The sequence below is a fragment of the Dipodomys spectabilis genome, unplaced genomic scaffold (assembly GCF_019054845.1).
Source record: "Dipodomys spectabilis isolate Male_0828 unplaced genomic scaffold, ASM1905484v1 ptg000178l, whole genome shotgun sequence".
In the NCBI taxonomy this organism is placed as follows: Eukaryota; Metazoa; Chordata; class Mammalia; order Rodentia; family Heteromyidae; genus Dipodomys; species Dipodomys spectabilis.
The window spans coordinates 2,491,159-2,513,291 of record NW_024870855.1 but is presented as its reverse complement, the minus strand read 5'-3'; the positions used below and the strand labels follow the sequence as shown (position 1 = coordinate 2,513,291).

The following is a 22,133-nucleotide window of genomic DNA, read 5'->3' as shown; positions in this document are numbered from 1 at the left end:
CATAGGGGGGGGGGGGGGGAACACAGAGTCGATGCTGGGCAGTGGGGAAAGTGCACAAGTGAGCCAGCTTTAGGAAGCAGACCTAGACCGCTGGACAAGCAGCTGGGCAGTCAGACCCACTCCACTGGACAGCAGCTGGGCAGAGTCAACAGCTCAAGTGCCAGGCTGGCAACAAACAGGACAGGAAGGGACAGGTGCTTGCCGCCAGCCAGGGAGCTGAGAAACACGGAGCAATTCACTTGCCCTCTCTGAGCCTCTGTGCTCTCAGCTAGGAAGTAAATAATGGCAAGTCTTTAGGTAGCACACTCAATAAAGTTGGTAGCATATCAGTATTCAGTAAGGAGCATCTCAGTCAGTGAAAGTTCCTAAATGCTCCCTTTATAAGCCAGAAGAATCAAGAGGGATAATCCAAAATGACTCAATTAGCATAACAGCCCTTGGGTAAGGATTCAGAGCCTCTGTATTTAACTTTAACAAAAATGGCGTAAGCATGATAAATAAGCACATTCACCTTGATGTTACAATGGCCAGCATCCTGTCCTGAGTTAATGGGTTTCAGGGACTATCTATGATGATTGTATTATGATTCCATATACTGGGTTTGCTGATCCCATCATTCATTAGGGGGGTCTGATATGTGGTTTATAGATTCAGAGCAATTAGGGGATGCTATGGTCTGTGTAAATCACAAAGTCCTGCGTGTTCAAGGTGCAGCTCTGGTGAGAGGCAATGGAAACTGTAGGAGGTGGGGCCTAGTAGGAAATCTTTAGGTCACTGGGGGTGCGTCCTTGCATAGGTCTTAGAATCACTCTTTTTATCTTTCTGGCCATGGAGTAAGGGCTTTCAGTCCATCATAATGAGCTGCCTCACACAAAGCAACAGGGCCAGCCCATCATAGGCTAACACCTCTAAAATGTGAGCCACAATAAATCACCTCTGGTTGTAAGTTAACCTAGTCATGTACTGACTATAGTGATGGAAAGTTGCCTATGACCAGAGGGTGGGGAGGCAGGGGAGGGGATGTTGAGGAGGAAGAAGAGCCATCTTTGTAAAATACTATCCTCAGAGGTTCATCCTAGGTTCTTACAATTTCAAAAACATTCTTAGCCATTTATACATCTCAGAAATTTTCACTCTTATCATAAATTTTCATCATCATCATCATCATCATCATCATCATCATCTATAGTAACTCCAAACCATCAAGAAACTCTCTACCAGCAGATAGAATTATAGGATTTCTATACTACATTATACAATAATACAGATTCCTACACTCAGTTACTTTTTGTTGTTGTTGTTGTTGGTCATGGGGCTTGAACTCTGGGCTTGGGCGTTGTCCCTCAGCTCTTCAGCTCAAGGCGAGCGCTCTACCACTTGAGCTACAGCGCCACTTCTGATTTTCTAGTGGTTTATTGGAGATAGGAGTCTCATGGTCTTTCCTGCCCTGGCTGGCTTTGAACTGCAATCCTCAGATCTCAGCCTCCTGAGTAGCTAAAATTACAAGCATGAGCCACTGGTGCCCAGTAGTTACTTTTTTTTTAATGAAGCTGGACATTACAATATTTTTTTTGGGGGGAGGTCCGATCGTGGGGCCTGAATCCTGGGCCTGGGTGCTGTCCCTCAGCACTTCAGCTCAAGGCTAGCACTCTACCACTTGAGCCACAGTGCCACTTCCGGCTTTTTTCTTTTTGCTTATGTGGTGCTAAGAATCGAACCCAGGCCTCAGGCATGCAAGGCAAGTGCTCTACCACTGAGCCACCTTCCCAGCCTGGTCATTACAATTTTTAATCTAGAGGATCAGACATCCCATTATTGCTATATCACAAAGTCTGCTAACAGATTCAGATTTGGATTTAGGTTTATATTTCTTTTAAAAAATAGCTTCACAGTATTCCTTCCTGCTATTCTTCTACTCAGCCCAGTCTCAAAATAAAATGATTTTTGAAATTCTGTTCTATTTCAAAGGTCGTGATACTGGCAGAAGCCCATCCAAGGGGAGATGACTCTCAGAGGAGGACCGTGATTCAGAGACCAGAGGGGAGGATACACACTGGACAGACATGGCTATGTGGTGATCTCTGGAGCCACACATAGGGGCCCCCACATCAAGCTCTAAGTGAATTCTCCAACACTACAGTCTCCCCATTCATGAGGATGATGATCGTGGTGGTGAGGACAATAGTGATCTTCATTCAGAGAGAAGAAGACTGGAGAAAAAAATGAGCTAGCCTAGTCCTGGGATCAGGAACAGTATGTGGCAAGTGCTAAGTTAACAGCCATGTGCCTATTACCTGAGACAGCGGCATAATAGTAGCATTGTGGATGCAGGAAGCTCCTGGTTTTCAAACGTTTTGCCATCAATGTGGAAAAAGTCGAGAGGGAGAAAACATACAAGGGAGAAAAGTACATGGAAAAGCCAGATGGAAAAACCAGATGGAAAAGCAGCCTATGTCTCTGGCTTCCTGCACACAGGCAGTCCCAATCTCACAGGGGCCCTAGGTGGCACCAGAGGCCAGGCCTCAAAGACAAGCTCCCAACAGGAAACTAAAATGACGGAGAGAACAAATAACTAGACAGCAAGGTGGATGACGACTCAAAACAGTAGCAAGACAGGTTAAATAAAAGTTCCAGGATAATTCACTCTACAAAGGATGAGTTATAAGAGAACAAGTGTTAGAGTGCAAAAATAACAGAAACTGCCTTAGGAAAAATAAGATAAATGCAATTAGTAAGATGTATGAATAGAAACTGGGCAGGAGTCAGTATTACAGTACTGTGAAAACATTATTACATAATAATGTATTAGTAGCGATAAATACTTTGTTAACTTACACACGAAGAGAAAAACAATCACATAATAATGAATAGTTGGCATTTGCTCAAATCTGACATAATAAGATTTGAAATGCTACAGGTTCTTCACATACCTGCCACAGACTCCACTCAGACCAAGATCTTTGCCTTGGTGTCAGCGGTTAAAGACAGCAGTTAGAGAACCAGGAGAGAACAGAAAGAAAAGGAATGAGCCCACAACTGGGCTCAAGCTGGTCTTCTGTTTTGTTTCATTGACAGCACTGGGGTTTGAGCACAGGGCTTTGCACTCATTCAGCTGGCGCTCCACCATTTGAGCCACATACCTAGCCCTTTATGCTATAGTCATGTTTCAAACAGGGTCTCACATTTATGCCCAGGCTGGCTTGGATGACAAACTTTCTGTTCATGTTTCCCATTGTACCTGGGATGACATCACCATACCCAGGTTTTCATTGGCTAAAAAGGAGTACAGAGAACTTTTTGACCACAGGAGCCCCCAAAAATCACAATCCTCCCGATTTCATCCTCTTGAGTAGCTCCGATTACAGACATGAGCTACTGTGCCTGGCTCAAATGCTTCTTGACATTCCCAGTTAGCCACCTGGCCTGGGAATACAAATAAACTTGTGTCCAGATATTAGTCTTCCGTAGCTACTTTAAGAGCAAATGTCTTCCCTCTAATTATCTGAAAGCAAATGTCTCTACTTCTTACCTACCTGCTCAATGAAAGGCTAATCTAAATGGCCAGAAGGAGCCCATCTGAGGACAATCAATCTGCCCTAAAGAAATCCAGTTTGTCTATAGACTCTCCAGGCAGGCTTTAAGGACCTTTGGGGGTAGGATGGAAAGTAGGAAGAACATCATGTGTTTTCCAGATCTCCAAGTGGTGTTAGGGATCAGGATACCCGCTCTATGGCTATCAAGGAAGTGAAACACTGTTTCAGAGACGGCAGGTAAGGCTCTCCATACTTACAGTGGTCCATTTCTGTGAGTGATTAACAAGTGGGAGAAAGGGCATTTCATGTCACTCACCCACTGAGGAGGTCACAGGAAGTGACCTGGTCCACTCAGTAATGTGAGAGATAGACAGACAGACGGGACATATTGACGATAGAAGACAGAGACAGAGAAAGAATTGATCCAAGATAGAAATGATAGAAAATAGATTTGTAGATGATAAAAGAGAGATGTTACATAGATACGTAGATGATAGGTATACATAAATGATAACTAGAATTATATGACCTCCTATAAACTACATACATATGCATATAAGACACAAAATACATTCAATATAAAAATATGTAAAATGTTCATATACTACATAACAAAATGCATAATACACATATGTGTGATAGAAATTATATAATACACTGTATGTAGTTCTCTATATTAAACATCTATTTCCCTGGAATAAGTTATGTTTTTCCTGAGGAAGAGCTTTTCAGACTTCAACTTCAAGCCGTCAGCAACAAGAAAAAGATGGCATGTTCAAATATGGTTACATTTCAAAAGAAAGGCCCTTTTTCAAATAAGGTGGCTGGAAGAGCTGTCCTGGAACCCTCACATTGGGGTATTCATCTCCACTTCCAGAGAGGAGAGATTCAGACTCCCAGGAGAGAAGGCAGAAGCCAGCTTCCGACCTCCACACTCCATCTGTATAGGATACCATGCTTGGAAAGCACTATAAAAGAAAAGCAAGCGCTTGGCACATTCTGGAACATTTTTATTTCCTGGGTTTATTTGTTTTTATTATGTGCTAGGCTAAAGACTTTTACAGTAGTGACTGCCACAAAGGGAAGCGTCTGCAAACTACATACCGGGCCACCGTCTCTGTCACAGCCAGCCGCACACCATGTGTGCTGCAATGACTCAATGAAATGTTTCTCAACTTACTAGGGATCATCTTCCTTCCAGAAAAATCCAGCCAGTCTCAAAACAAGCATCTAAATTTATGCTGCCAACTTTTTCAGAGCAGAGTGCATCCCAATGTTTCCATGGAATGATGTACCCAATACAGACTGGAGAAAAGAAAGGAAAGGCAACTTTTAAAGCTATCCTACAGGCTCATGCCTGTAATCCTAGCTACTCACTAAGCTGAGATATGAGGATCACGGTTCAAAGCCAGCCCTGGCAGACAAATCTATGAGACTTTTATCCCCAATTAACAAATAAAAAGCTAGAAATGAAGGTGTGCCTCAAGCGGTAAAGTACTAACTATGAGCAAGGAAGCTAAGCAACAGCATAAGGTCCTAAGTTCAAACTCAAGTAGCAACACAAAAGAAGGAGGAAGAGCAGATGGAAGAGGAGAATTATCAGGAGTGAAATCAGCACACAAGTGATCTAGAACAAATATTTTTCAATCTATGCATCAGTCTCAAATACTTTTTAGATGTAGTGCTTTTCCTTCTTTCTGAGTCACTGTTAAAAACCAAAGCCTTCAAACTCTGAACATCACATAAGCCACAAAAGAAGAAAGCTCGGCTTAAAGTCATATATAAAACTCTACCCAGAAGTGCTATAGGGGAAGGGAAGAGGGAGGAAGGCCTGTGTAATCATTTAGTGGTAACCAACAATAAATACTCTCTGCCACAAGGGAAAAAAACAAACAAACAAGGAAGTAGATTCATTAAAAAAAAAAACTGTTTTAAAAACATCGAACAAAAAGGAAAAAAGTAACTTACTCAAAATATGTAGATGCATAGTTATAAAGTAAGCCAGAGGACAGGTTTTAATTATGCAGACAGGAAAAAAGGAAGTATTAAGATTATAACATAATTTAATCATAGATTCTTACCAAGGCTTCATAATCTTCTGCAATTTCTGGTATTGGCTGTAAAATTTAAAAACATGTTCCATGGGGAACATGTTTAAAAGCAGTGATAGTCAATTCATACAAACAATGTATCTGGAAGAAAACTCAGGATTAGAACCAGGAGGGCCAAACTGCTCCTCAGCCACTCAGTGCATTTCAATACATCATTCAAAGGGATAAATGGACATTAAATCATGATAGGAAGCAACAAAAATACAAGGAACAAACTAATTACTTACACCAGCCATCACATTTACTTACAAGTAGCTCTATTTGAACCAATATGGGTTCATGGTTGATGAGGAGAAACCCCCATGGGTAATAAGAAGTCCAAAGGAACAGGACTTAAAACAATGACTGAGTAGCTTTCTCTTGTAATATGCCAGCTGACTGTCTTGGTCTTGTAAGAGAAGGCCCTGCAGTTTGCTAAAATACCTGTTGTACTTATGTGCCACAAATAGGACATAGTGGAAGAGAAATAATCTGAACCCACAGGTACTAGTGAAAGTCTAGCCAAAGATATAATATGGGTCCAGTTATGAGAAAATGATACAAACCAGTAGGAAGATGTGTATGTTTCAATGGCAAAACTGCAGTATCTGTAACATACCCTCCTGGGTCATCAGATTCTAGTCCCACTGTCTTTGAGCTGTTTTACAATGTATAGGTAGGTAGATGGCAGGCAGGCAGGCAGGCAAGCAGGCAGAAGATGGGAGGAAGGGAGGAAGGGAGGAAGGAAGGAAGTCAGAGAGGAAGGGAGGGAGGGAGGGAAATAAAAGAATGGATGGTGGATGGATGAACAGATGGATGGGCAAATAAATGATGGATAGGCAATGGAAAAAAGGAAAGGAAGGAAAGGAAAGAAGGAAAGAAGGAAGGAAGGAAGGAAGGAATCAATCAATCCCTGGCTCCATCCATCCCCTCTGAAAGTGATTTAATTGGCTTCTGCCTGATGATAGAAAACCAGTTTGGCCTCCAATTGCAATTCACCTCCATCTTCTTTCCTCCATATATAACTTGTAGTCTTTTGATTTTTTTCTTGAAACGATTATAACTTCTGCCTAGTTCTCTCATTTCAAATAGCTAAATTCTTTTATCACCTGTTCATATGTGTATCTGTATTTTCTCTGGAAATAATCTTTAACAAATTATCTTTTAATAAACCCAGTTGAAAGATGGTCTACTTGCCTGGCACCAATGGCTCATGCCTGTAATCCTAGATACTCAGGAGGCTGAGATATGAGGAATATGGGCCAAAGCCACTCAGAAATGGCACTGTGGCTAAAGTGGAAAAGAGCTAGCCTTGAACAAAAAATTAAATAAAGTTCAAGGATAGCATCCAGGCCCTGAGTTCAAACCCCACAATTGTCACCAAATAGACAGACAGACAGACAGACAGACAGACAATCTACTAAACTGCTAACTTAGAGAGTCTTAAAAAAATGTCCAAGTCATCCAAGAAAGAACAACTATGAAAGAGTTTCAGACTGGGAGACTGAACTATTGGGGGGAGTTAGACCATAAGATGCACCCAGGACAACTTGTACAACTTGAGTGGGGACTAGAGGCATGCCTCAAGTGGTAGAACACCAGCCTGTGAGTGAAAACTTGAGTGGAATCTGCAGGTGAAAGACACCTTGCGGTTCCCCACTCTGTTCCTGTGAATTTTCCTTAGGTTTGAAACTTCCGTTCCCACACATGATATCAAGCCAGGATTGCAAAGATATGCTCTGGCTTGAGACCAGAGCATGCATGGGGTTCTATGTGTTCATGTCCTCTGGAGACCAGTGCAGAGAGCAAACCACCTGACTGTGGGCAGGCAAGCCTAGGGAAAGAACGCTGAAACCAACACCCTCTCTAGTCATGCCCCACTCCTACCTCTTTCCAAGCCCCTACTATGGCAGTTTAATCTTGAGGGTGATTAGTGCTCAGTTGATAGCTGGGATTTTTCCCTAGTGGTAGGGAAACCTTCGGCCAGTTCCAACCAAGATGAAGCCACCTGCACAGCAGATCCTTGTGCATCCTTAGCCTGACCTTTGCCCAACAAACTCCTATGCAGGGCTTCTTGCACATGCCCTGCATCTTAGACATGTGCTTAAATCTACGGGATGACAGCTGTGTGCATGCGCAGATCCCATCGACCAGTGTGGTGAGTCACTGTTGCTCATTTCCCTAAGATCAGCCCACTGTACATACAGAGAACTCCCGGACACTCTCCAAATCCTGGAAAGCTAAGCACATGTTTCCTCTTAAAGGAGCACAGAATACAAGCCTGCTTGCTATTTCCCTCAATGCTGTGTTTTCTGTATTACATTCTTCCTTGCTCTGCAACTTTTACTTATGTGTGTTTGTGTGCACTGCACACATGTGGGCATGTCCATGCAACATGTGTCATTCAATTCTTTGTTTTAGACACCAAGAATCACTCCGGGATTTTCACCTCTCCCCCTTCCCCAATAACATGTTTTCCCACATTCCCAAAAGCTACATGCTTGCTGTGACTTCAGAAAAAGTTCTGTTGTGGCATGTGTTCCCTCTCCCTCCCTCTGTCTCTTTCCAAGTACAGTTTATGTTTTTAAGAAAACAAAGAAATGTGAGCAGAAAATCTGCAGCTGGTAGAAAGGCTAAGGTTTCCCAGAGGTCAAAAATCTCTTGCTCCAGCCTGAGGAATGAATGCCACTGTTCCTCTTTCAACAGCAAAGGTTAGCCAGGGAGGGGTTGCCCTATAAAGGGATTTTCTGGGGACTTCGACAAAGCCTGCCTAGGCCGGCCTCTTGGGCCTTTGTGATGGAAATTCCTGGCTGGGCCCCAGAGAGGCAGAGAGGGGCAACTCCAATCAGGACTACCCCATGCTTTACCCCTAGCAAACTAGCACCCCAGCAGAGGGAGCTAGAAAGATGCTGCAACCTCACAGCTAGGGCAGAACACAGGACCACAGAAGCATCTTCTGGCTCAGTCTGGGGTTTGCTGGCGCTGGTCATGGCCTCTTTAAGAAATGCAACACCTGCCAGGCGTTGGTGGCTCACGCCTGTAATCCTAGCTACTCAGGAGGCTGAGATCTGAGGATCACGGTTCAAAGCCAGCCCGGGCGGGAGAGACCATGAGACTCCTATCTCCAATAAACCACCAGAAAACCGGAAGTGGCGCTGTAGCTCAAGTGGTAGAGAGCTTGCCTTGAGCTGAAGAGCTGAGCGACAGCGCCCAGGCCCAGAGTTCAAGCCCCACGACCGACCAAAAAAAAAAAAAAAAAGAAATGCAACACCTGCCTGGTGAGTCAGGCTTTGCTGCTAAATAGTAGACAGAGCCACTTAACCCATCCTGGACCTCCCAGAACAGATGCATCCTCTGAGAAACGGTGATTTCCATGAAAACTGACAGTGGCTTGCAAAAATGTGCCAACCAAAGCCAAGCCTACTGTCACACACATCTTGGGGTTCTCTCCCCCTCTCCATCCCCCCCACCCCCATCCCTCCTGCCTGTGCCAGGCCTAATTCAAGGTCAGAGATAAAATTTGGTACTCAAAGAATATACACTTGGCTCCAATCCCATTCTCAAAGGTAAGGGCCAAGACACTTGAGGGCACACCAAAGTTCAATGCATGGGAATGAAGGTAGTTTTCATACATACCTGGTGTGAAAGACAACTGGAATAATAAAAGTTTAATCTGAGACTCTTTTTAAAAATCAATATCAATAGAAATAAGCACTAATATATACTGTCTTGTATTCTTTATATGTCTGTGGATGTGATGTGTGTGTGTGTGTGTGTGTGTGTGTGTGTCCTAGGACTTGAACTCAGGGCCTGTACCATCCCTGAGCTTTTGTGCCCAGGGCTAGTTTTCTACCACTTGAGTCTCAGCTCCGCTTCCAACTTTTTGATGGTAAACTGGAGATGAGTCTTACAACTTTCCTGCCCAGGCTGGCTTTGAACTATGATCCTCAGATCCCAGCCTCCTGAGTTACTAAGATTACAGGCATGTGCCACTCCCACCTGCCTAGCGTAATGTTTTTTGGTTTGTTTTTTAAGTTTTAAAATGTATATCCTTCTGAGTACGCAATCCATTTTTCAAAATAATTCTACTAGTCACTAGCTTTTAGTTAAAGCAGATTAGAGGGCTGGGAATGTGGCTCAGTGGTAGAGTGCTTGCCTAGCATTCATGAAGCCCTGGGCTCAATTCCTCAGTACCACATACACAGAAAAGGCTGGAAGTGGTAATGTGGCTTAAGTGGTAGAGTATTAGCCTTGAGCAAAAGAAGTTCAGGGACAGTGCCCAAGCCCCATGATTAAAAACAACAACAAAAAAGATAGTTATAGTACTGAAAAGGCAGATTAGAAAATCTTTCAAAAAATAACAATATAAAATGTCCTATAATAAGGTAAGGGCTAATTACAGTGTCTATATCCTTCAAATTATTATATTGTGAATCCCTTGTATGTCAGTAAAGCTGTAAAGATACATAACTGTGATCATATACAGGTATAGTCATACACAGCTCTAAACCATCCACAGGTAATAAAAACAATGGTAGGAATATTTAATCACATAGAACTTTTGGTAGGTACAAAAAAAGCAAGTTATAAAGAGAATGAATATTACACTTCTACTTTTGTACATCTTGTGTACATTTAAAGTCATAAAAAATTGGGTGCTCGTAGCTATAATCCTAGCTACTCAAGAGGCTGATAGTTGATGATCTCGGTTCCAAGTGGAGGTGTGACTTCAGTAACTAGAAAATGTTAGCCTTAGGCAAAAAGAAAAAAAAATCCAAGCAAGAGCACAAGGCCCTGAGTTTAAGCCCCATTATCAGTACAAAAGTAAAATAAAATAGAAAATACACTCACACAAACACACACACACACACACACACACACACACACACACACGACCTTACAGGTGGCTGTGGGGAGAGCACAGATGACAAAGAATTCCTGTGTTTGATGCTTCCTGTCTGTTTTCCTGAAGGAACGATGGTTTCTTTAAAAGGACTGTGAGCTCTTTGGAAACAGGGATTTTGCTTTTGCCAATCTGGCTGCAGGGCTGAATCATTTTCCAGTGGTGTTATTTTCTTGACACAGAGCCAACTGGAAAGGGAACTAAGTGACTGTCCTTTGTTCTAGGAGACTTCCTTGCTCTGGGTCCCAGGGATAATAAACTGACAATTCAACAGTAGAAGGATTCAGAGGAAGCAGCCCAATTGTCTGTGTGTGGGAGCTCAGAAACCCACAGGGCTGTGTTAAAAGCCACACAAGAGCAGAGAGAGTCCCTATCTTGGCACTTGGGAGTTGCAGGGCCCCCGTTTTCCCATTCAACTCAAATCAGATCAGATCAATTCCTTCAAAACATCTTTGTATGATCATCTTTGTTTCCTCCTCAGCATCCCTAATTGTGCTGAGGTTGGAGCAATGGCCTTCCCCAGAACTCTCCTTGCTTTTCAAACCTCAGTGTCAATCAGAAACTAGGAATGGTCGGGTGCCCATAATCCTAGCTACTCAGGAGGCTGAGATCTAATGATCATGGTCCAAAACCAGCCTGGACAGGAAATTCTCTCAGACCTCTCATCTCCAATTAACCACCAAAAAGCTGGTAGTGAAGCTGTGGCTCATGAGGTAGAGCATTAGCACTTGGCAAAAAAGCTCCAGAACAGAGTCTAGACCCCAAGTTCTAGCCTCAATATCAGGAGAAAAAAATAACAATGCAACTAGCAAATACCACAGGGATGGACATTTTCCAATTACTCCATCATTGCTCTATGCATTGTGGCCTCTCTGGATAACTGTAGAAAGATATGGAAACACACAGCCTTGAGTGAAGACAAGTAGGCAGGCAAGCAATCACTCAGTCTCATTATTACTAAAGGGAGGAAATCCTAGCTCTGTTTTCTCTATGGTTCTGAAAACTTTTCCACAGACTGGCCAGCAGAGGGATTCTCTTCCTTCCCACATGGAAATCTGCATGCCCAGGGCCAGGAGTCCTCACTAAAGACCTCTCCAAATGCAAGAGTGATTTAGAATCTGTGGTGTCTGTTCCGAAGGGTTCTTGGGAATAAATTAAAGTCTTGCTATTTAATTTAACTGAGAAGCCAGGTTGCCTTATAAGAAAAAATATCTTTCATTCTATCTCTCTGTTTTTTTTCTTTACATCTGAACAAAAGTTGTGATAAATCGCTTTGGATCAAATGAGCCATCTCTGAGGACTGCAAAAGACAGGAAAGGTAACCTGAGGCTCAGCTCCTCCTTCCCCCATCTCCAAAGCAGCTTGGCTTTGAACTAATATAAAACAGTGAAGGAAGAACTGAAGGAGACGCAGAGGTAAGACGATCCTTCCCAGGAACCCGGTGTGATGGGAAAAACCAAGACAACAATGCAAAACAGTAACACTTCCAAAGATCTGGCCTTGTGTCTGTCTGCCTGTCCCTGAAAAACAGGACTTCATGCACCCACTTGCAATGCTAACTGTGTGCTCATGAAGGCAAAAGGCCGTAAAGGGTCAAGAGGTCAGAGGGCGTGGGGCCTATGGGTTGGTGAGGTCAATGGGGACTGGGCATCGCTGAGTGAGGGGATGGGGGAGGGCCTGTCATGTCACGTGACCTCACTTCCTTGGTGACCAACAGCCACAGAACTCGGAACCCCAGTTGCCCAGTTGCCCTCGACTGAAGAGACGGTATCCTCTTGCCGTCTCTTCCACAGAGGGAAAGGCGACTATGTTTAGCTGCTGTTGTCCATGGCTTAGAGGCCGTGGGAGACACCCTGAACGTGGCCACCACCCCGAACGTGGCCACGAGGCTCCTCGTGCTCAGAGCGCCCCGCAGCGCCTGAGACGCTGGGTCAGATCACATGCCACGCCAACAAGAATATTCGGCCGGCGGCGCTCAAGCGTATCACACAGCCCACGGGATGTGTCGGGCCCTGAACGCCACATGGCCCGCGTACGGGCCGATCGTCACGGACCAGGCCTGGGCTCTCACGGGCTACCCATGACCGCGGCACCGCTGCTCAGTCCTGGAGAGGTTCGCAGAGGCCAGCCCACCACTGTGAGTACCCTGAGCCCAGGGGATGCCCTGCCCCGTGGAGACCACATGGCTGTCCCATGGGCCGGTCCAGACAGTTGGGGCCACAGCTCTGACAGCCTCAATTCCACGGATGAACCACCGCCTCCACTCAGTCCTGGGGAGGTTCACCGCTCATGGGCTGGTCCAGACTCTCAGGGCCACAGCTCTGACAGCTTCTCTTCCACCAAGGCGCCGCTTCCTCTGCTCAGCCCTGGGGAGGTTCGCCATAGCCAGCCTCCGACTAACACCGTGAGTGCCCTGATCAACTCCAAGTCCTTCCTCTTCTGCCCAGGCCCGGGTGTGACTGCTCAGGCCTGGGCAGCAGTGGGCCTCCGTGGGGTCTGCATAGGGATGACTGATAACGCACAGGGGCCTGTCAGAACCAGAGCCCTCTCTCTTGGCACCTTGCCTCGGGTGTCTAGGAGGGAAACATTCCTGAGCTGTCCCCACCCTCCTCTCATTTGCCCGCTCCTGCCAGTGCCTAAGAGCCATCAACCCTGCAAGATCATGGGGCTCACTGCTGTCCAGGGAGGGCCGGGTCCCTAGCACTTCCACCCAGCCACAAACAGCCCCAACAGCGGCCACACACCATGTCCCTCCCTCCCTCCCATCCTCACCTTCACGCTTCTTGCTGACCCTGTGGCCTCCCCTGTCTTTGCAGGCCTCCTCACGGGACCTAGGCCAGGATGACACCAGCTGGACCTCCGTCACATACACCCGGACCATCAGGCGCAGGCGTTGGTCAGTCACCCGGGTGAGTGTGCATGTGTGTCCATTCCTCCAAGGACATCTAGCCCACACATCACACTCACACTGGGCCGCGCTTGGACAAAGTCATGCAGGGCTGTCTCTGCCAGCCCCACAAAGCAATAGCTCCCACTGCAGACCCTGTACTGCCTTGGCAGGGACAAACCACTGCCAAACAGTCCATCACCCAACGTAATCCAGCTCCATGCCCCCTAGCCACACTTGCCAACCACTCTAACACTCACCACACGAGAAAGCGGCTGGCTGCCCACATGTGCACCTAGGTAGCTCTTGGGCTTTGGCTGCATTGCCACATGTCCCCTCCTGCCTACTCCTGGGCTCACCCACCACCTCTCAGCCCTTGTGCCAGGGACCTAACAGCTTCTGCACCTTCGGTAGGCTTTCCCTGCCCATCCTCATGTGGGAGGCTTGATTCAAGCAACTTAAAGGGCACACACACTATTGCAGGCTCCCAGTGTCTTGTGTGTGTGTGTGTGTGTGTGTGTGTGTGTGTGGATTCGAATTCGAGTTAGCCTGTGTGTATGGGAGCAGGAGTGCACGTGTGTGCTGGTGTGCAGGTGTATGTGTTGGAGAGAGAAAGAGACACAGACAAAGACAGAGAGACAGAGGGAGGGACAGAGACAGAGAGACAGAGGGAGGGACAGGGACAGGGACAGAGAAAAAACCCATGCCTGCTTTTCCCATGCCCTCCTAAGGCAGTGGGGTTTGTTCTGAGCTCCAGCTCTCCCCCAAGCCTCCAGCGGGGTTCTCCCGTCTTTTTTGAAAATCCAAGCAATTCTGTATCTCCCTAGACTGAAAACGGGCTGCTGGTCCTGAGCCTGGAGGAAACTTCTAGGAGCTGGCAAATAAGGATTACTTCTTCCCAGGGGCTTGTGGACCCAACACCTGGGCTTCTGCAGAGCTGCGGCTCCGTGGCCCCCATGGAAGCACTGTGCTCCAGGCAAGAGGCTGTGAGTGTGACCAGGTGAGCATCATCCTGCAAGGCTCTGGCTGCCATGGGCAAGCCACAGCTCATCGAGACTCTTTCCTGGGCAGGCGGGAGGGTGGGTATGTAGCAAGCACTGGAGGACCTTCACTGTGCTGTGGCCCCTTTGCCTTTTCCTCAGGTGCTCGGTGGCTGGCTGGGTGCTGCTGAGCCTTAGCCCCAGGCCAGATGGATGCCAATGTGGGCTGCAAAGGCCCATCGGGAGCTCTCCCAGAGAATGCTCTCTGATGCAGCTGTTGCCATTGATCAGCCCTGACCAGCCAAGGCCGGTGAGTCCCGGACTGGGCCCCTCATCCTTCCTCCTTGGGGGGCAGGCAGACAGTCTACACAGACCCAGAACCCTCTCTCTAGGAGCCAATTCTGGCCACACCATCACCTCTCCTCCTGCAAGCCCTGGGACACACTGGCACACTCACTGGCCAGGCATCAGCCCTGCCGGTCCATGGGGCCCGCTGCTGTCCAGGAAGTGCCTAGTCCCTAAAGCTTCCATAAACAGCCATAAACAGCCCCGACATTGGCCATACACCATGTCCCTCTCTCCCTCCCACTTTCACCTTCATGCTTCTTGCTCGCCTCTTGCTGGCCATCCCTGTCTTTGCAGACCTGCATACAGGACATGATTCAGGACAACCGCAGCTGGACCTCCATCACATACAGCATCACTGTCAGGCCCTGGCTTTGTCAATCATGTGGATGCATGTCGGTTCCTCCAAGGACATCCAACCCACACAACACACTCACACTGGGCTGGGCTTGGACAAAGTCACGTGTCACCCTCCAGCCCCAGCACTTCCTTGGTAGGGACACTGCTGCCAAACAGTTCAGCACCCAATGTAATCCAGGCCCCCATCTCCATGCCCGCTAGCCACACCACACCTACCCACAACTCTGACACTCACCACACGTGAAAGCGGCTCGCTGCCCACATGTGAACCTACGTAGCTCTTGGGCTTTGGCCCAACTGTCACATTTACCCTCCTGTCTGGTCCTGGGTTCACCCACTGCCTCTCAGCCCTTGTGCCAGGGACCTAACAGCTTCTGCACTTTCTCTGTGCTTTCACCATTCATCATCAGGCTGGAGGCTCACTTTCAGCAAACTCAAAGTGCTCACTTACAGCTGCAGGCTCCCGGTGTGAGTGAGTGAGTGAGTGAGTGAGTGAGTGTGTGTGTGTGTGTGTGTGTGTGTGTGTGTGTGTGTGTGTATGAGGATTCCAGCTAGACCAGCGGTGTGCGAGTGGGAGTACATGTGTGTGCTGGGTGTGGGTATATGTGTTCGAGAGACAGAGAAAGACAGAGAGAGAGAGAGAGAGACAGTGAGACAGAGACTAAGACTGAGACAGAGACAGAGAGACAGCGACAGAGACAGACAAACAGAAGTAGAGACAGAGAGAGAACACATGCCTGCCTTTCCCATGCCTTCCTACGGCAGGGAGTTTGTTCTGAGTTCTAGCCCACCCCCAAGCCTCGAGCAGGTTGATTACAGCTTCTTTGAAAAACCAAACAACTCTGCATCTCCCCAGGCTGAAAACATTATGCCGGTCTGGAGCAGAGAGGATTTGTACAACCTATGGCAAATGTGCATGATGATACCGTCTTTGCAGGGGATTCAATACCGGGCACCGGCCCCTCTGCACAGACGTGGGTCTTCGGGACCAAGGGAGGCACTGTGCTCCAGTCAAGAGGCCCTGCCTGTGACCAGGTGAGCCTCATCCTGCAAGGCACTGGCTGCCACGGGCAAGCCACAGCTCATCCAGGCTCTGACCCGGGCAGCTGGGAGGGTGGGTGTGTAGCAAGAACTGCCAGGACCCTCCGCCTGCTGTGGCCTCTTTGACTGCCGTTTCCTCCAGGTGCTTGGTGGCTGACTGTCACCCCTACCTCGGTTTGCTGAGCCGGAACTGGTTCCACAGCCACAGTCCGTATAGACGGAAGGATCGGCTCCTGATGCCCATAGGGAGCTGTACCACAGGGTGCTCGTGCATGCAGCTGTCGCTGCCATTGCGTAGCCCTGTGGTGGTTCGCCCTGACCAGCCAAGGCCTGTGAGTCACCTACTGTGCCCTCTCCCTTCTTCCCCAGGGGCAGGCGGGAGGACTCCCCAGACCCGGAACCCTCTCTCTAGACTCGGAGGCAATCCTGGCCTCACCATCCCCTCTCCTCCTACAAACCTTGTGGCACACTTACTCACTAACTGCCCAACCAGCAGCCCTGCAAGGCGTGGGGCTTGGTGCTGTCTGGGGAGATGCTAGGGCCCAAAGTTTCCAGGGGGCCACACCCAGCCTCAACAGTGGCCACTTGTCATGCCCTTGTCTTCCTCCCTGCCTCCCTTCTTTCCCTCCTTAAGCTTCTTGCTGGCCTCCTGACCCTTCTTCCTCTCTTTTCAGGCCTGCACCACATTGACTACATTGCCCCACCACACGGTGGCAAGGCCTGCCTTCACCTGGACATATGCATCTCTCCTATGGAGATGCCAACTCCCAACCTCCCATTCTGGTTGCATCATCTGGAGGCCACTGAGGCAGAGGCTGCAGGTGAGGGACACTGGCCCCGGAGCTGTTCCTTCCAAGGAAGGGATAGCCAGTCCTACTTACACCCATGAGCCCAGGTGCCTGAGCGAGTGTGCATGCATGCAAGTGCACTCCCACAGTCACATGCAACTCAGGCTTGTACAAGGGCACAGGAGAGTGTGTTGCATATGGGGGCCAGATCTGGAGCACAGTGTGTGTGTGTGTGGACAGGAGGGCTGACATCTGGGAAAGACCCAGAACCATCAGTTGTTGGATGCCTTAGGGACCTCCATCCACCGTGGGCCGCCTCAGGGGGCAGAGCTCGGTCTGCAAGGCAGCAGGCAGGGCCGTGTCCCGACACCAACATGGGCTCTCTACCTGCTCTGCTCCTCTTGCAGCTGCGGGGCCAGCTCCAGCCCAGCTGTGCTAACATCTGCTGACTGCACTCCGCCAGTGCCACTGGCCAGACCAAAGCCAGCACGACCAATGCCTTCACCACAAACAAGCAGCCAAAGGCCTCTTCACACCACGCCACAACGAAGCCTTCACCTGCAGCAGCCCTTGCCACACCCCTACCTGCCCTGTTCATCACTAATCCTCTCCCTTCAGTACCTAGACCAGCTGTTTATCTACTCTTATTTATTAAAGTTTATTGAAAAAGATCAAAAGGCACACAATGTCCTCTCATGAAACAAACAAAGAGAGTTCCACTCCGTGGCTTCCAGTGGTTTCCCAGGTGGCGAAGCAGTTGGCACTGTCTACTAGGAAGCACATTCCTCAACCTCTCCCCTTAACAGGACCTCCCCACTCCTCTGCTGCTTCTTCATGGCAGCCAAGGGACTTGTCAATCTGCCCTTGTCTTCATTCCTTACTCCCTGGTGTCTCCTTATCTGCCCTCCGAGTAGTAGTAGTAGTAGTAGTAGTAGTAGTAGTAGTAGAAGGAGGAATAATAATAATAATAGTTATAGTAGTAGTGCTAGTAGACCTAATGTTCTTAGTAGTTCTAATAGGCTCTGATTCAGGTCACAAGTCTCTGTGTCCCAATGGGAATTGAAAGGGAGAAGAGAACTCACCAGACAAAAGAGAAAGCCTAGCAATCCTCCCAGGGTGGCATGGACTTTCAGAGGACAGGAGTGCACACACAAAGAAGGGCCTACTCCAGCCGCTGTCTGGTCCAATGTGGGGAGAACTGCCCTGGAGGGTACATGTTGGGAACGCCATTCCTTGGGCCCGAAGCACACAAAAGGCCTACCAGCAGCTGTCTTGTTCAGGGATGCATGAGGGGCAAAGAGAAAAGGAGAGCCCGTTGATCCAAAGGACATGAGGCCCTGGGTTCAATTCCTCAGCACCACATAACCAAAAAGGCAAAAAAGCCGGAAGTGGCGCTGTGGCTCAAGTGGTAGAGCGCTAGCCTTGAGCTGAAGAGCTGAGGGACAGCGCCCAGGCCCAGAGATCAGGCCCCACGACAGGAACCCCCCTCAAAAAAAAAAATAAAAAATCAGAATTAGTGTAGAAACACAATGTCCCCTTGTATAGGGTCCTTCCGATTCCCAGGGAGATGTGGAGTGGAAAGCTTGTTTGGTCTCCTGGGTGCACACCGGCCTGCCAGGTGGGAAGGGTGGTCACGCGCCCCTCAACCCCCAGACTCCCACCGGGACTGTGTGCTCATGAAGGCAAAAGGCCGTAAAGGGTCAAGAGGTCAGAGGGCGTGGGGCCTATGGGTTGGTGAAGTCAATGGGGACTGGGCATCGCTGAGTGGGGGGATGGGGGAGGGCCTGTCATGTCACGTGACCTCACTTCCTTGGTGACCAACAGCCACAGAACTCGGAACCCCAGTTGCCCAGTTGCCCTCGACTGAAGAGACGGTATCCTCTTGCCGTCTCTTCCACAGAGGGAAAGGCGACTATGTTTAGCTGCTGTTGTCCATGGCTTAGAGGCCGTGGGAGACACCCTGAACGTGGCCACCACCCCGAACGTGGCCACGAGGCTCCTCGTGCTCAGAGCGCCCCGCAGCGCCTGAGACGCTGGGTCAGATCACATGCCACGCCAACAAGAATATTCGGCCGGCGGCGCTCAAGCGTATCACACAGCCCACGGGATGTGTCGGGCCCTGAACGCCACATGGCCCGCGTACGGGCCGATCGTCACGGACCAGGCCTGGGCTCTCACGGGCTACCCATGACCGCGGCACCGCTGCTCAGTCCTGGAGAGGTTCGCAGAGGCCAGCCCACCACTGTGAGTACCCTGAGCCCAGGGGATGCCCTGCCCCGTGGAGACCACATGGCTGTCCCATGGGCCGGTCCAGACAGTTGGGGCCACAGCTCTGACAGCCTCAATTCCACGGATGAACCACCGCCTCCACTCAGTCCTGGGGAGGTTCACCGCTCATGGGCTGGTCCAGACTCTCAGGGCCACAGCTCTGACAGCTTCTCTTCCACCAAGGCGCCGCTTCCTCTGCTCAGCCCTGGGGAGGTTCGCCATAGCCAGCCTCCGACTAACACCGTGAGTGCCCTGATCAACTCCAAGTCCTTCCTCTTCTGCCCAGGCCCGGGTGTGACTGCTCAGGCCTGGGCAGCAGTGGGCCTCCGTGGGGTCTGCATAGGGATGACTGATAACGCACAGGGGCCTGTCAGAACCAGAGCCCTCTCTCTTGGCACCTTGCCTCGGGTGTCTAGGAGGGAAACATTCCTGAGCTGTCCCCACCCTCCTCTCATTTGCCCGCTCCTGCCAGTGCCTAAGAGCCATCAACCCTGCAAGATCATGGGGCTCACTGCTGTCCAGGGAGGGCCGGGTCCCTAGCACTTCCACCCAGCCACAAACAGCCCCAACAGCGGCCACACACCATGTCCCTCCCTCCCTCCCATCCTCACCTTCACGCTTCTTGCTGACCCTGTGGCCTCCCCTGTCTTTGCAGGCCTCCTCACGGGACCTAGGCCAGGATGACACCAGCTGGACCTCCGTCACATACACCCGGACCATCAGGCGCAGGCGTTGGTCAGTCACCCGGGTGAGTGTGCATGTGTGTCCATTCCTCCAAGGACATCTAGCCCACACATCACACTCACACTGGGCCGCGCTTGGACAAAGTCATGCAGGGCTGTCTCTGCCAGCCCCACAAAGCAATAGCTCCCACTGCAGACCCTGTACTGCCTTGGCAGGGACAAACCACTGCCAAACAGTCCATCACCCAACGTAATCCAGCTCCATGCCCCCTAGCCACACTTGCCAACCACTCTAACACTCACCACACGAGAAAGCGGCTGGCTGCCCACATGTGCACCTAGGTAGCTCTTGGGCTTTGGCTGCATTGCCACATGTCCCCTCCTGCCTACTCCTGGGCTCACCCACCACCTCTCAGCCCTTGTGCCAGGGACCTAACAGCTTCTGCACCTTCGGTAGGCTTTCCCTGCCCATCCTCATGTGGGAGGCTTGATTCAAGCAACTTAAAGGGCACACACACTATTGCAGGCTCCCAGTGTCTTGTGTGTGTGTGTGTGTGTGTGTGTGTGTGTGGATTCGAATTCGAGTTAGCCTGTGTGTATGGGAGCAGGAGTGCACGTGTGTGCTGGTGTGCAGGTGTATGTGTTGGAGAGAGAAAGAGACACAGACAAAGACAGAGAGACAGAGGGAGGGACAGAGACAGAGAGACAGAGGGAGGGACAGGGACAGGGACAGAGAAAAAACCCATGCCTGCTTTTCCCATGCCCTCCTAAGGCAGTGGGGTTTGTTCTGAGCTCCAGCTCTCCCCCAAGCCTCCAGCGGGGTTCTCCCGTCTTTTTTGAAAATCCAAGCAATTCTGTATCTCCCTAGACTGAAAACGGGCTGCTGGTCCTGAGCCTGGAGGAAACTTCTAGGAGCTGGCAAATAAGGATTACTTCTTCCCAGGGGCTTGTGGACCCAACACCTGGGCTTCTGCAGAGCTGCGGCTCCGTGGCCCCCATGGAAGCACTGTGCTCCAGGCAAGAGGCTGTGAGTGTGACCAGGTGAGCATCATCCTGCAAGGCTCTGGCTGCCATGGGCAAGCCACAGCTCATCGAGACTCTTTCCTGGGCAGGCGGGAGGGTGGGTATGTAGCAAGCACTGGAGGACCTTCACTGTGCTGTGGCCCCTTTGCCTTTTCCTCAGGTGCTCGGTGGCTGGCTGGGTGCTGCTGAGCCTTAGCCCCAGGCCAGATGGATGCCAATGTGGGCTGCAAAGGCCCATCGGGAGCTCTCCCAGAGAATGCTCTCTGATGCAGCTGTTGCCATTGATCAGCCCTGACCAGCCAAGGCCGGTGAGTCCCGGACTGGGCCCCTCATCCTTCCTCCTTGGGGGGCAGGCAGACAGTCTACACAGACCCAGAACCCTCTCTCTAGGAGCCAATTCTGGCCACACCATCACCTCTCCTCCTGCAAGCCCTGGGACACACTGGCACACTCACTGGCCAGGCATCAGCCCTGCCGGTCCATGGGGCCCGCTGCTGTCCAGGAAGTGCCTAGTCCCTAAAGCTTCCATAAACAGCCATAAACAGCCCCGACATTGGCCATACACCATGTCCCTCTCTCCCTCCCACTTTCACCTTCATGCTTCTTGCTCGCCTCTTGCTGGCCATCCCTGTCTTTGCAGACCTGCATACAGGACATGATTCAGGACAACCGCAGCTGGACCTCCATCACATACAGCATCACTGTCAGGCCCTGGCTTTGTCAATCATGTGGATGCATGTCGGTTCCTCCAAGGACATCCAACCCACACAACACACTCACACTGGGCTGGGCTTGGACAAAGTCACGTGTCACCCTCCAGCCCCAGCACTTCCTTGGTAGGGACACTGCTGCCAAACAGTTCAGCACCCAATGTAATCCAGGCCCCCATCTCCATGCCCGCTAGCCACACCACACCTACCCACAACTCTGACACTCACCACACGTGAAAGCGGCTCGCTGCCCACATGTGAACCTACGTAGCTCTTGGGCTTTGGCCCAACTGTCACATTTACCCTCCTGTCTGGTCCTGGGTTCACCCACTGCCTCTCAGCCCTTGTGCCAGGGACCTAACAGCTTCTGCACTTTCTCTGTGCTTTCACCATTCATCATCAGGCTGGAGGCTCACTTTCAGCAAACTCAAAGTGCTCACTTACAGCTGCAGGCTCCCGGTGTGAGTGAGTGAGTGAGTGAGTGAGTGAGTGAGTGAGTGTGTGTGTGTGTGTGTGTGTGTG

General features: G+C 49.7%; 1 protein-coding gene across 1 annotated transcript in view; it reads right to left on the bottom strand.

The window, feature by feature from the left end:
* The window catches only part of LOC122120802 (engulfment and cell motility protein 1-like), a 124,011-nt gene that overhangs the window by 60,918 nt on the left and 40,960 nt on the right, over window positions 1–22,133 (bottom strand). Inside the window, 1 exon segment of the mRNA XM_042695027.1 lies at window positions 5,615–5,650. Within this exon segment, the coding sequence (XP_042550961.1) occupies window positions 5,615–5,650 (36 nt within the window).